The sequence below is a fragment of the Microcaecilia unicolor genome, chromosome 1, assembly GCF_901765095.1.
Source record: "Microcaecilia unicolor chromosome 1, aMicUni1.1, whole genome shotgun sequence".
NCBI classification, from domain to species: domain Eukaryota; kingdom Metazoa; phylum Chordata; class Amphibia; order Gymnophiona; family Siphonopidae; genus Microcaecilia; species Microcaecilia unicolor.
In genome coordinates this window covers 304,515,138-304,528,978 of record NC_044031.1, presented here as the reverse complement: position 1 = coordinate 304,528,978, position 13,841 = coordinate 304,515,138, and the positions used below count along the sequence as shown (strand labels likewise).

Below are 13,841 nucleotides of genomic sequence, written 5' to 3'. Positions count from 1 at the left end.
GGATGACCAAATTTAAGGATTTGGACGTCCCTTACGGTATTTTCAAAATGAAAGATGGACGTCCATCTTGTTTCGAAAATACGAGTTTCCCTGCCCCCGGATCGGGACGTTTTGCGATTACATCCATATCAAAACATGGATGTCCCTTTCGAAAATGCCCCTCTTTGGGTCCTAACTTCAGCTCATTCATTTTTTTCATGAGGAACCGTGTCAAAGGTTTTGTTGAAATCCAAATAGACCACGTCTAACATGTGCCCTTGATCCATTTCTCTGGTCACCCACTCAAAGAAGTCAATCAGGTGGGTTTGATAAGATTGTTGACAACTTGTATGCATGAGGACGTTGAGCTCAAGTAACAGCGAAAGCGAGGAAGAGGGCTGTTTTGTAAGCTATAGCTGGCGACGCATTTGAGATTGGCAACTCATTGTATAACGGGTTGCAAAAAGTAGAACTGCGACGCAATGGCGAATTGAAAACTTGTGCACAGATTGGGACTCCATTTTAAGGTTCACTAACAATTTGCATAACAGCTTACGAACGATTTATAAATCTTCCAGTGGTATGAAGATGGAATTTGGAACGCTGAGTTGGACTGTTTGTTCAGCTTAAATACTTGATTTTTTTTACCAACATAATGAAAACTGGAGGAGACATTGATGCTGTATATGTATGAATATAAGTGTCCTGATCTGGAGCCTTAAAGAGGTATGTTGAGTGTGTGTGGTATGAATGAAGTATAGTGAGTAGTGAGGAGTCTATTCGTTTTATATTTTTTACTAGTAAAAAAGGCCCGTTTCTGACACAAATGAAACAGGCACTAGCAAGGTTTTCCTTGGAGTGTGTATGTTTGAGAGAGTGTATGTGAGAGTGACTGTGTGTGAGTGAGAGAGAGAGTGAATGTGCGAGTGTGTGTGTGAGAGAGAGAGTGAGTCTGGGTGCGAGTGTTTCTGTGTGAGAGAGTGTGTGTGTGAGAATGAGAGTGTGTGCAAGTGCGTATGTGAGAGTGTGTGAGAGAGAGAGTGTGTTTCACACAGATACAGTGTGTACGAGAGAGAGAGTGTGTGTGAGACACAGACTCTCTGTGAGACTGAGTGTATGAGACCAAGAGAGTATGTGAGTGACTGTGTGACACATAGAGTGAATGTGATACAGTGTGAGACATAGAGTGTGTGAGAGACAGTGTGTGAGAGTGAGAGAGAGAAAGACATTGACTGTGAGAGAGAGAGTGTGTGTGAGAGAGATTGTGTGTGTGTGACAGAGATACCTCCCCCCCCCCCCTCTGGTGTCAGGCCCCCCTCCCTCCTTCTCTCTGGTGTCAGGCCCCCCCTCTCTCTCTGGTGTCTGAACGTTACTGTGCAGGACGCTGAGCTCTGGCTGTGCTTCAAGGAACTGACCAATCCTATTTAATAGAATGCACCTCCAACATTCTGAAGCCGAGAAACCTCGTGTGGTTGGTCACTTCTGCTTGTGACGAACCCGGAAGTACGTGATGACAATTCAGGAGATGGATACAGAGAGCAGGAATGCCTCAGTCATGCAGTCAGCTTCAGAATGTTGGAGGTGCGTTTTATTATATAGGATATATTTTGTTAATAGTATAAAGAAGTGTTTAATAAAGCATATTTAATAGATTTTGAGAGCTGTTAGTGGTTACTAATTGTGTAATAATACATATTTATTAGAGAAATCCTGAAAACACCACTGGATTGTGGCCCTCGAGGACCTAGGTTGAACAGTCCTGATCTAGTGTTTCTGTTTTTCCACTGTTGCTGTCACTATCATCTGCACTTTAGATGAATGGCATTAGCTTCAGCTACTGTTCTGCTCTGTGCCAAACTATAGCAAATACTATAATGAATATCCTGTGCTCTCTGCAGCTGTGAAGTGGCGCTTCTGTGAGAATTCACATTGATATGTCTCTGGCTCTTTCAGGTATGTTACATAGTGTGGAAGATGGAGCGGCCTTGGATGTGATTGTGGATGGTAAGGATAAACGTTTCTATGCACAATTCCCTTTCAAAGGTTTTAACTTTATTATAGATGCTGAGAATTTGTCATCCATTGCAAGCTAGTTTCCAGTGGTAATGCTATTCAGGTTTAGAGAACTTGCGTGTGTTAGAGAGTGAAGGGACAAGAAAACTCAAGAAAGGGGTCAGTGAGCTAGGGACTGCATATGGGAAATCATTACTTCAAATATATAGTATCAGCAGAGGAAGACTGCTTTTAAAGGTGGAAAGATACATATATACAATTTGCATTTCTAATTGAAAAATCTAATGAATTATCTTCCTACCTAAAATAATTATAAGATGGCCTGATATCATAGGTTTAAGAGGCACTTTAGAAAAGCTATGTGCTGTTTGGAGGAGTAATGTAGTGGTTAATGCAGCTGACTTTGATCCTGAGAAACTGGGTTTGATTTCCACTGCAGTTCCTTGTGACTTTGGGCAAGTCACTTAATCCTCCATTACAACAGGTACAAATAAGTACCTGTATATACTATGTAAACCACTTAGAATGTAGTTGCAAAAACCACAGAAAGGCAGTATATCAAGTCCCATTCCCTTTACGGATGTTAATTGGCATGTACATATAATTAGCGATTTTAAAAAAGGTGCAGAATTTCAAGGAGGCACATTATGGATGTGGTTTGGGCTGTCCTTCAAAGTGCACTTGTATTCTCCATTAAAAGGCAGGATTGAATCAAGCACACAAATGGGTGACATCATTGGATGGTGATGGGATGGAACAGTTCTCTTAGAGCACTGAGCGTAAGTTCTGAGCATGTATGGCTCTTCCCATGTATGGCACTCTTTTCAGTTCCCTCAAATTTGTTTTTTCCACTCTGTCAAATGAATGTGAAACAAAGCTCTTTCAAAGCTCCAAAATGGTGCCATATATAAATGCAAACAACTGCAACTTCTTTTTCTTGTGCCATCAGTGTTTGTTAAATGTCTTAGCATACTTCTTGTGCAGACGTCACTCATAAGAGCAGAAACAGAGTGTTGACTTTCGTGTGCAAATGTAACTTTGGTGCCATCAAGCACAGTGTCTCAGATTCTTCTGGGCAATGAGGCTTCCAATGCAGAACTGAAGCAGATTCAATTGTGTTCACTCAAGTGCAGGATTCTAGTGTATAAGAGGATATGCACACAAAAAAGGCAATCTCATAACTGTGCGCCTGTAGTTCTCTGAGAACAAGTAGAATGCAGTGATTATGACTGATTGGTGATGTCATCTAATGGAGACCAGTGTGAGAGTCATTCCCCAGAGATTATTCCAGAAGACTGTTAGAGTGGCTCACCACATATTCATGCACCTTCATGCCTGCCATCACTGCGCTGGACGAGATTAGTTTTGTCATTTCTGTGGAGCAGTGTGGATGCATTTCTCTTTTTCTCCCACAGAGCTCATGTCTTTGCCATTTTTTCCTCACATGATTGTTTTGTTTGCTATTCTTATCTAGCATATAAGTGCTTTGTGGGGCCAGTGTTCTCTCTCTCTCTTTTCCTCCTTTTCTTGCATTAGTTAGATTTTTCGGTACTTATATGTATTTATTCTCCAAGGACAAGCAGGCTGCTTGTTCTCACTGATGGGTGACGTCCGCGGCAGCCCCTCCAATCGGAGATCTTCTTTAGCAAAGACGTTCGCTAGCCCTCGTGCGCACGCACACCGCGCATGCACGACCGTCTTCCTGCCTGAACTCGCTCGTGTTCGTTAGTCTTCTTTTTTCCACACTCGGGACGGCTGTGTTTACCGTCGTTCTGAGCCCTGAGGAGACCCTCGCGCTTTCTTGTGTCCTTCCGTTTCGGAAGTTTTCTTTATTTTCTAGTTCGCGTGTTCTTAAAAAAAAAAAAAAAAAGAAAACTTTTCTTTATTTTCGAGTTGTTTTTCCCGTACAAGTTTCCTTTCGCTTTCGGTAGCGGCCCTGTTGGCCGCCCGTATGGGTTTTTCTCCCATTTTATTTTTGGTGCCTTTGCCATCATCGCAAATTTTGATTTCGCCGGCATGATTTTTCCGCCCATGTCATCGAAGCCTCCCAGCGGCTTCAAGAAGTGCACCCAGTGCAACCGGGCTATCTCGCTCACTGATAGGCACACTTCGTGCCTTCAGTGTCTGGGGGCTGGGCACCATCCTCAGGCCTGTACTCTGTTGTTCGTTGAAAAAGAGAACTCAGGCGGCGAGATTGGCCCAGTGGAACGTTCTGTTCAGGGCCTCGCCTGGTGTTTCGACGGTCTCAGTATCGAGGTTATCGGCTGGTGCATCGACGTTGGCGGTACCGAGGTCATCGACTGGTGCTCCAGCGTCTACGGTACCGAGATCATTGTTGGTACTGATGTCGTCGGAGGGTGCCTCTTCGTCCGGAGTGCAGGTGAGGGCTGTCCATTCCCCTGCTGGTGGCGGTGAGCCCTCGAGTAGGTCTCCCCCTGCCTTGAGGGCTCCTGCGGTACAGCTCCCCCCCCCCCCCCCCCGGGACCAACCTTCTTTGGACCCGGCCCCAAGGAAGAGGCGCTTGGATTCGACGTCCTCGTCGGTACCGGGAGGTTCCGGTGACATGCTTCGTGTGAAGGCAAAGAAGCATCGACACCGGTCACCTTCCCGTCGTGGTACCGAGAGCTCTGGGTTGCTGAGGGAGTTGGCACCCACTAGGCATCGACGCCAGGAGGACCACTCACCCTCCATTCAGGAGGTGTCGATGCACTCTACCCTGGACAGCCCGGTACCGCCTCCGCGCCCCGAGCAGATTCTGAGTTCGTCACCTGTACCGGACTCCCAGCCTTCCTCGACAGCCGCTCTAAGCGAGAGCCTCAGGGCCATCCTTCCAGGGATCCTGGAGGAGCTGTTGCGCTGTTCTCCAGTACCGGGGGTGCTTGCGCCGCCGGTGCCGTCAAGTGAGGTGATGGCTGGCCCCTTGCCCGTCGTGAGGTCTCCGGTGCTGGTACCGCTGGCGGTACCCACGTCGGCTGCCTCCCAAGCAGACTCTCCGACGACATTGATGGAGGGAGCTTCATTGCCGCCGATGCGGGAGTCTACTTCTCGACATTCCCACCGTGGCCATGTGTCTGCGGAGTCGAGGCGAGCACGGCTTCGAACACAGGTTCATGATCTAGTGTCCGACACCGATGGTGAGGCCTCGTGGGAGGCAGAGGAAGACGTCAGATATTTCTCAGATGAGGAGTCTGGCGGTCTTCCTTCTGATCCCACACCCTCCCCTGAAAGACAGCATTCTCCTCCGGAGAGTCTATCTTTCGCGGCCTTTGTCCGGGAAATGTCTACGGCAATTCCCTTCCTTGTGGTTACGGAGGATGAGCCAAGGGCTGAAATGTTTGAGCTTTTGGACTATCCTTCGCCACCTAAGGAATCGTCCACAGTACCTATGCATCATGTCTTTAAGAAGACTCTGCTGGAGAACTGGGCAAAGCCGCTAACTAATCCCCACATTCCCAAGAAGATCGAGTCCCAGTATCGGATCCATGGGGACCCTGAGTTGATGCGGACTCAGTTGCCTCACGACTCTGGGGTTGTGAATCTGGCCCTTAAGAAGGTCAAGAGTTCTAGGGAGTATGCTTCGGCGCCCTCGGGCAGAGACTGTAAAACCTTGGATTCTTTTGGGAGGAAGGCCTACCATTCCTCAATGCTCGTAGCCAAAATCCAGTCTTATCAGCTCTACACTGTTCTATCCCCTAATAATATCCTGAATTTACTCTGTCTTATATAACTCTTCACAATGTAACCCATAATTGTACTGCAACCAATTGCACTTCCATCATTTACAATGTATTGTAAGCCACACTGAGCCCGCAAATAGGTGGGAAAATGTGGGATACAAATGCAAATAAATAAATAAATACACGAGCATTCATATGCGGAACAATGTGTGGCAGTTGGCGGACTTGGTGGATAAGCTCCCTTCTGAGCAGGCCAAGCCTTTTCAGCAGGTGGTCAGGCAGCTGAAGGCATGTCGTAAATTCCTGGCCAGGGGTGTTTACGATACTTTTGATGTCGCGTCCAGAGCCGCTGCTCAAGGTGTGGTGTTGCGCAGACTCTCATGGCTGCGTGCCTCCGACCTGGAAAATAGGATTCAGCAGCGGATTGCGAATTCCTCTTGCCGGGGGGATAATATTTTTGGTGAAAAGGTCAAACAGGTGGTAGAGCAGCTCCACCAGCGGGACACCGCTTTCGACAAATTCTCCCGCCGGGCGCCTTCAGCATCTACCTCAACTGGTAGACGTTTTTATGGCAGAAGAAGGACTGTTACCTATTCTTCTAATAGATGTAGGTACAATCCTCCCTCTCACCAGCCTGATGCCCAGGCCAAGCCCCAGCGCGCTCGTTCTTGTCAACAGTGTGCGACTCAGTAGGCCCCTGCGGCTCCCCAGCAAAAGCAAGGGACGGGCTTTTGACTGGCTCCAGCAGAGCATAGCCGAAATCAAAGTGTCTGTGCCGGACGATCTGCCGGTCGGGGGGAGGTTAAAATTTTTTCACCAAAGGTGGCCTCTCATAACCTCCGACCAGTGGGTTCTTCAAATAGTCCGGCTAGGATACTCCCTCAATTTGGTTTCCAAGTCTCCAAATTGCCCACCGGGAGCTCAATCCTTCAGCTTCCAGCACAAGCAGGTACTTGCAGAGGAACTCTCCGCCCTTCTCAGCGCCAATGTGGTCGAGCCCGTGCCACCGGGGCAGGAAGGGCTGGGATTCTATTCCAGGTACTTCCTTGTGGAAAAGAAAACAGGGGGCATGCGTCCCATCCTAGACCTAAGGGCCCTGAACAAATATCTGGTCTGAGAAAAGTTCAGGATGCTTTCCCTGGGCACCCTTCTTCCCATGATTCAGGAAAACGATTGGCTATGCTCTCTGGACTTAAAGGATGCTTACACTCATATCCCGATACTGCCAGCCCACAGACAGTATCTTCGATTCCGTCTGGGAGCACGGCACTTTCAATATTGTGTGCTACCCTTTGGTCTCGCCTCTGCGTCCAGGGTGTTCACAAAGTGCCTGGCTGTAGTAGTGGCATCTCTACACAGACTGGGAGTGCACGTGTTCCCTTACCTCGATGATTGGCTGGTGAAGAACACTTCCCAGGCAGGAGCTCTACAGTCCATGCAGATGACTATTCGACTCCTGGAGCTACTAGGATTTGTGATAAATTATTCAAAGTCTCACCTTCTTCCTGTTCAGAAACTTGAATTCATAGGGGCTGTGCTGGATTCTCAGACAGCTCGTGCCTATCTCCCGGAAGTGAGGGCCGACAATCTTCTGTCCCTTGTTTCTTGGGTACGAGCGTCTCAGCAGATCACAGCTCGGCAGATGTTGAGATTGCTCGGCCACATGGCCTCCACAGTTCATGTGACTCCCCTGGCCCGCCTCCACATGAGATCAGCTCAATGGACCCTAGCGTCTCAGTGGTACCAAGCTGCTGGGGACCTAGAGGACGTAGTCCTGCTGTCCACGAGTTTTGTTCACTCCCTTCATTGGTGGACAATTCGGTCCAATTTGACTCTGGGACGTCCTTTCCAAATTCCTCAGCCTCAAAAGGTGCTGACGATGGATGCGTCTCTCCTGGGGTGGGGAGCTCATGTTGATGGACTTCACACCCAAGGGAGTTGGTCCCTTCAGGAGAACGGTTTACAGATCAACCTCCTGGAGTTACGAGCGGTCTGGAACGCTCTAAAGGCCTTCAGAGATCGGCTGTCCCATCAAATTATTCAAATTCAGACGGACAATCAGGTTGCCATGTACTACATCAACAAGCAGGGGGGCACCGGATCTCGCCCCCTGTGTCGGGAGGCAGTCAGAATGTGTCTTTGGGCTCGCCGGAACGGCATGTTTCTTCAAGCCACGTATCTGGCAGGCGTCAACAACAGTCTGGCCGACAGATTGAGCAGGATCATGCAACCTCACAAGTGGTCACTCAATTCCCGAGTGGTATGCGAGATCTTTCAAGTGTGGGGCACCCCCTTGGTGGATCTCTTCGCCGCTGAAGTCAATCACAAGGTCCCTCAATTCTGTTCCAGACTTCAGGCCCACAGCAGACTAGCATCGGATGCCTTCCTCCTGCATTGGGGGGAGGGCCTCCTGTATGCCTATCCTCCCATACCTTTGGTGGGGAAGACTTTGCTGAAACTCAAGCAGGATCGAGGCACCATGATCCTGATCGCTCCCTTTTGGCTCCCTCTTCTTCTGGTCTTTCGAAGAACCGTGGAGATTGGAGTGTTTTTCGACCCTCATTACTCAGAACGAGGGGGCACTTCTGCATCCCAACCTCCGGTCCCTGGCTCTCACGGCCTGGATGTTGAGAGCGTAGATTTTGCCTCCTTGGGTCTCTCAGAGGGTGTCTCCAGAGTCTTGCTTGCTTCCAGGAAAGATTCCACTAAGAAGAGTTACTTCTTTCTATGGCGGAGGTTTGCCGTCTGGTGTGACAGCAAGGCCCTAGATCCTCGCTCTTGTCCTACACAGGCCCTGCTTGAATACCTTCTGCACGAGTCTGGTCTTAAGACCAACTCTGTAAGAGTTCATCTTAGTGCGATTAGTGCATACTATTACCGTGTGGAAGGTAAGCCGATCTCGGGACAGCCTTTAGTTGTTCGATCCATGAGAGGTTTGCTTTTGTCAAAGCCCCCCATCAAACCTCCTACAATGTCATGGGATCTCAATGTCGTTCTCACCCAGCTGATGAAACCCCCTTTCGAGCCACTGGATTCCTGCCATTTGAAGTACTTGACCTGGATGGTCATTTTCTTGGTGGCAGTCACTTCAGCTCATAGAGTCAGTGAGCTTCAAGCCCTAGTAGCTCATGCTCCTTATACCAAATTTCATCATAATAGAGTAGTCCTCCGCACTCACCCTAAGTTCTTGCCAAAGGTGGTGTCAGAGTTCCATCTGAACCAGTCAATTGTCTTGCCAACATTCTTCCCCCGTCCGCATACCCGCCCTGCTGAACGTCAACTGCACACGTTGGACTGCAAGAGAGCATTGGCCTTCTATCTGGAGCAGACACAGCCCCACAGACAGTCTGCCCAATTGTTTGTTTCTTTTGATCCCAACAGGAGGGGAGTGGCTGTCGGGAAACGCACCATTTCTAATTGGCTAGCAGATTGCATCTCCTTCGCTTATGCTCAGTCTGGGCTGACTCTTGAGGGTCATGTCACGGCTCATAGTGTTCGAGATATGGCAGCGTCAGTGGCCCACTTGAAGTCAGCCACTATCGAAGAGATTTGCAAGGCTGCGATGTGGTCATCTGTCCACACATTCACATCGCATTACTGCCTGCAGCAGGATACCCGACGCGACAGTCGGTTCGGGCAGTTGGTGCTGCAGAATCTGTTCGGGGTTTAGAATCCAACTCCACCCCCCTAGGCCCATTTTTTCACGTCTGTGGTCGTGACCACCCTCAGACTTACCCTATTTCTGGGAATCAGTATCTATGCTGGTTTCTGTCTACTTCTGAGTTGGCTCTGTTTCTGTCTCTGGGTGCTGGCCACTTCCAGCATGGTGCTGATTGCCTCAGTATACTGCACCTGTGTGGGTTTAACCTCTCTGTGCCTCAGTATACTGTTCCTGAGTTAGCTCTATCTCTGTCTCTGTGGGCTGGCTGCTCTAATTGCTTCACTACGCTACACTTGTGTGTATTGGGCCTCTCTGTACTGCAGTGGGCTGTTCCTGAGGCAGCTCTGTCTCAGGCTGGGTGGGCTGGCTGCTTCCAGCTTGACACTAATTACCTCACTAGACTACACCTGTGTGGGTTAGGTCTCTCTGGGCTTCTGTATGCTCCCTGCCTGTGGCCTGAAGGGGTGACCTCATCTGTCAGGGCCTTCTTAAGGAACTGGTGTTCTAGTCTTCAGTGCCTTTGCATTGCCAATGCCTACGCAGTGCCTTAGGTCCCAAGGTTAGTGTGCTGTCTGCACAGTTAGCTTTCCTTGTCTTTTCTTGTGGGCTTCCATCCCTTCTGCTTTGCTAGTTACTATCACCTGTGGGCCTTGCCTTCTGGCTCAGGGTATTATTGCTCGTAGGCTTTTTGCCTAGTCTATTACTTACCTGTGGGCTTCTTGCTTTCCTGCTCTGGGTATTATTGCTCTGTGGGCTTTCAGCCCTTCTGTGTTTATTGCTCTGTGGGCTTCCATCTCTTCTGTGTTTATTGCTCTGTGGGCTTCCAGCTCTTCTGTGCCTATTGCTCTGTGGGCTTCCAGCTCTTCTGTGCCCATTGCTCTGAGGGCCTCCAGTCTATCTGTGTATATCCCTTTATCTGTGGGCTTCCAGGCCTTCTGGGTGTATTACTGCGGCCTGGGGGTTTCCAGCCTTTCTGTGGGCTTCTAGCCTTTCTGGGTGTATCTCTCTGACCTGTAGGCTTTCAGCCTTTCTGTGTATATTATTCTCTGTGGGCTTCTTGCCTTTCTGTTATCCCTGTGCAGTGGCTCTGCTCCCTGTCTGAGGTTGGTTAGCGGCTGATGCTGCAGCCATTTCTCTCCTTTCTATCTGTTAGCTACTGTAGCTCCAGTCTAACCCTTCCTCTGGCAAGCGAATCTGTCATTCCCATTCCCTTGAGCTTAGCTTGTATGTAGCTCCTGTGTCCTCTTCCTATCAAGCTAAGCTTCCATGGACACCCTGCCTGCCTAGTGTTTGGGTGAACCCGGATCCAGTCAAGCTGTGCCAGTTTCCCGAATCCTGTGGGAGAAGCCTGTATTGAGTATCCTGTATCCTGCTTCTCTAGCCTGAACCCTGCTGTAGGACGTTGTTCCTGGATTCCTTGTTGCTTTCCTCTTCAGCTCCAGCCCAGCCACTCCAGTCCTGTCTACTTCAGCCCGTCTTAGGGTTGCCTGTCTCCTGCTGGGTGGTTTTGCCTGCTGCTGCCACCTCCGTGACAGTGGCCCAAGGGCTCACATTTCCCCGAGAGACCTGACAGCATTTTTATTCTGTTCCAGGCTGCACTCTCAGTTAGTTGAATAAGTTTAGGTCAATCTCAGTTATGTCCTCTCCGTTGCGAGGCCCAATTGACCTATGTTTGTTATTTTGAGTGAGCCTGGGGGCTAGGGATACCCCATCAGTGAGAACAAGCAGCCTGCATGTCCTCCGAGAAAGCAAAAGCTACATACCTGTAGAAGGTATTCTCCGAGGACAGCAGGCTGGTTGTTCTCACAAACCCACCCACCTCCCCTTTGGAGTTGTGTCTTCCCTTGTCTTTGTCTCTGCTATTTACTGGACTGACGAACACGAGCGAGTTCGGGCGGGAAGACAGTCGCGCATGTGCGGTGTGCGTGCGAGGGCTAGCAAACGTCTTAGCTAGAGAAGATCTCCGATTGGAGGGGCTGCCGCGGACGTCACCCATCAGTGAGAACAATCAGCCTGCTGTCCTCGGAGAATACCTTCTACAGGTATGTAGCTTTCGCGTTTTAAAAATGTATAAACCACACTGTCTCATGATTCTAGGTGGTTTCTAAAGCAACATACATATTAAAATTGTTCTGGCATAAATTAAAAAAAACATTTTAACAAAAATTAATATTAATTACTAAACAAAACATAGTATATGCATGCATCAGTTAAATATAATAATTCTCCCTCATAGCAGCTGCCTCTAAATATCAGCAAATGCTTAAGTAAACATATATGCCTTTAGTTGTTTTCTAAATTGCATAATAGAGCACATCTTGCACAGTGCCTCAGATAATGCGTTCTATAAAACAGCCCTCTCTATATAAAATATAGAGGAATGATATATATATACCCAACCAAACATGTCAAAAAGATGGGACATCAAGCAACAATTTGTCTCCGGATCTCAAAGATCGAACAGATCCATACATTTTCAGCGAGCTTGCTAAAATCAAAGGAACATTATCATTCAAAGCCTTATGAATCAAAGTCAAAACTTTAAACTGTATCCTCCAGACTATGGGAAGCCAGTGTAATCCTTTTAAGACTGGTGAAACATGGTCAAATCGAGTTAGATTTGATAAAAGATGGGCTGCAGCATTCTGAGAAATTTGTAAAACTTGTAACTTATAAGCAGGCAACCCTAAATAAAGAGCATTACAATTATCTCATAAAAGTATAACAAAGGCTTTGCTACAGTTCTGGAGATAAAAAAAATCCAGCATTCTTCGAATTAGTCTAAAGACTTTTTGAATTGTGCATTTTACTTGTTCAGTCATAGACAGTCATAGACAGAATTGAATCAACCCATACACCTAAATATTTCAAACAGTTAACAATAGAAATCTTAAAGATGATTTAAATACAAAGATCTTGCTGGAAAGAAACAGTTCAGTTTAAATCTGTTGGCAGTAAATGTTGCCCTCACTGATTGGAGACAGACACTTAAATATTCTTTTATTTTCTGCGGCTCATTGGGTACCCTTAGGCTTTGGACACTTGGTTGGGGCCTTTTTTCACTATTGAACCATTTGATTTCACCTCAGTTATTTCTGCCATTCCCCAAAAACTAACAGTAGTTTTAAGAAGTGTACCTAGTGCAGGACTATGTCCCTTATGGACATTTATGATTGGTGCCTACGGTGCCTGGGGCCCAATTATAATCCCTCTTCTTGTAAATTCTGCTCACAGATTTCAAGACGAGGTATAAGAGGCTGTGAAAATGAGCAAGAATAGATTTATGGCATTGAGAAGTCTGGCCCTTTGACTGGCATTGGAAGCATCAGTCTCTGTGGCTTCAAGAGCTGCATCAGATACTGGGGATGCATTGACATCGTGAAGGCTCCATTGACAATTCCCATCTGAATTGGACTGGCTTTAGGCTGCGTCATAGCACAGAAACAACCATCCTAGGTCTCACCACTTATATCCACTACCACTTGAATCAGGCTAAATCAATTATCCTTGTGTCCATAGATCTTTCTACTGCATTCGACATGGTTGATCACACCCTCTTACTGGGCTGGCTTTACCAGAGTTGATGAATATCGTTCTTGCTTGGCTTTCTTCTTACCTCTTTGAGCGTTCCTACACTGTTCACCTTCCTGATTCCTCTTCTATGCCATTATCTTCAGCTTCTGGGGTTCCTCGGAGCTCGATATTTTTTTCACTACTCTTTTCAATATTTTTTTCTGTCACCGTTGCTCCACTTCCGCACTCCTTAGACTTTACTTTCTTTTTGCAGGTGACATACCAAACTTACCATGATTGTATCCTGGATTGAAGACAGCAAGCTTATTCTTAATCCTGACAAATCACAGGCAGTGCTATTCACTGCCTGCACAAATAAGACGCTAGCAACACCTATTCTCCTAGGCTCTGTATCTATCCCACTTATTGACAGTATAGAAGTCTTAGGTGTTTGTATTGATAATTCTCTTATATATGCCCCCAAAATATCTTCTGTTGTGCAACGCTCATTTTACAAGCTCAGAATGATTTGCTCTGTATGATCCTTTTTCCATCTTCCTGCTCTAAATATCTTAATTCACACCTTGATTATCGTTCAGCTGATTATTGCAATGCACTCTACACAGGACTTAAAATGAGAGAAAGATGTTTACAGATTATCCAAAACACAGCCATTGTTAATCACTGGACACAAGAAATATGATCATGTTAAACTCCTTCTGAAAGACTCTCACTGGCTGCCACTATTTCACCGAATTATTATTTATTATTTGTTGCATTTATATCCCACATTTTCCCACCTCTTTGCAGGCTCAATGTGGCTTACAATACATCATGAATAGTGGAAATAAGAAGGAAATAAACATCTGGTATTACTGAAGGGTTATGGGTTACATGGTAAAAGAAATACATGATAGTAATATAACAGAAAACATTATAATACAATTCTAGATATAAATGGGGACTTTCACATGTGTTGATCCTTATGATATATCTTG

The 13,841-nt window shown here is 47.0% G+C and overlaps 1 protein-coding gene across 1 annotated transcript in view; it reads left to right on the top strand.

Annotated features, from left to right (window-relative positions):
• The window catches only part of MEI1 (meiotic double-stranded break formation protein 1), a 669,052-nt gene that overhangs the window by 21,912 nt on the left and 633,299 nt on the right, over window positions 1-13,841 (top strand). Inside the window, exon 3 of the mRNA XM_030213469.1 lies at window positions 1,933-1,983. Within this exon, the coding sequence (XP_030069329.1) occupies window positions 1,933-1,983 (51 nt within the window). The remainder of the gene's footprint in view (window positions 1-1,932; window positions 1,984-13,841) is intronic.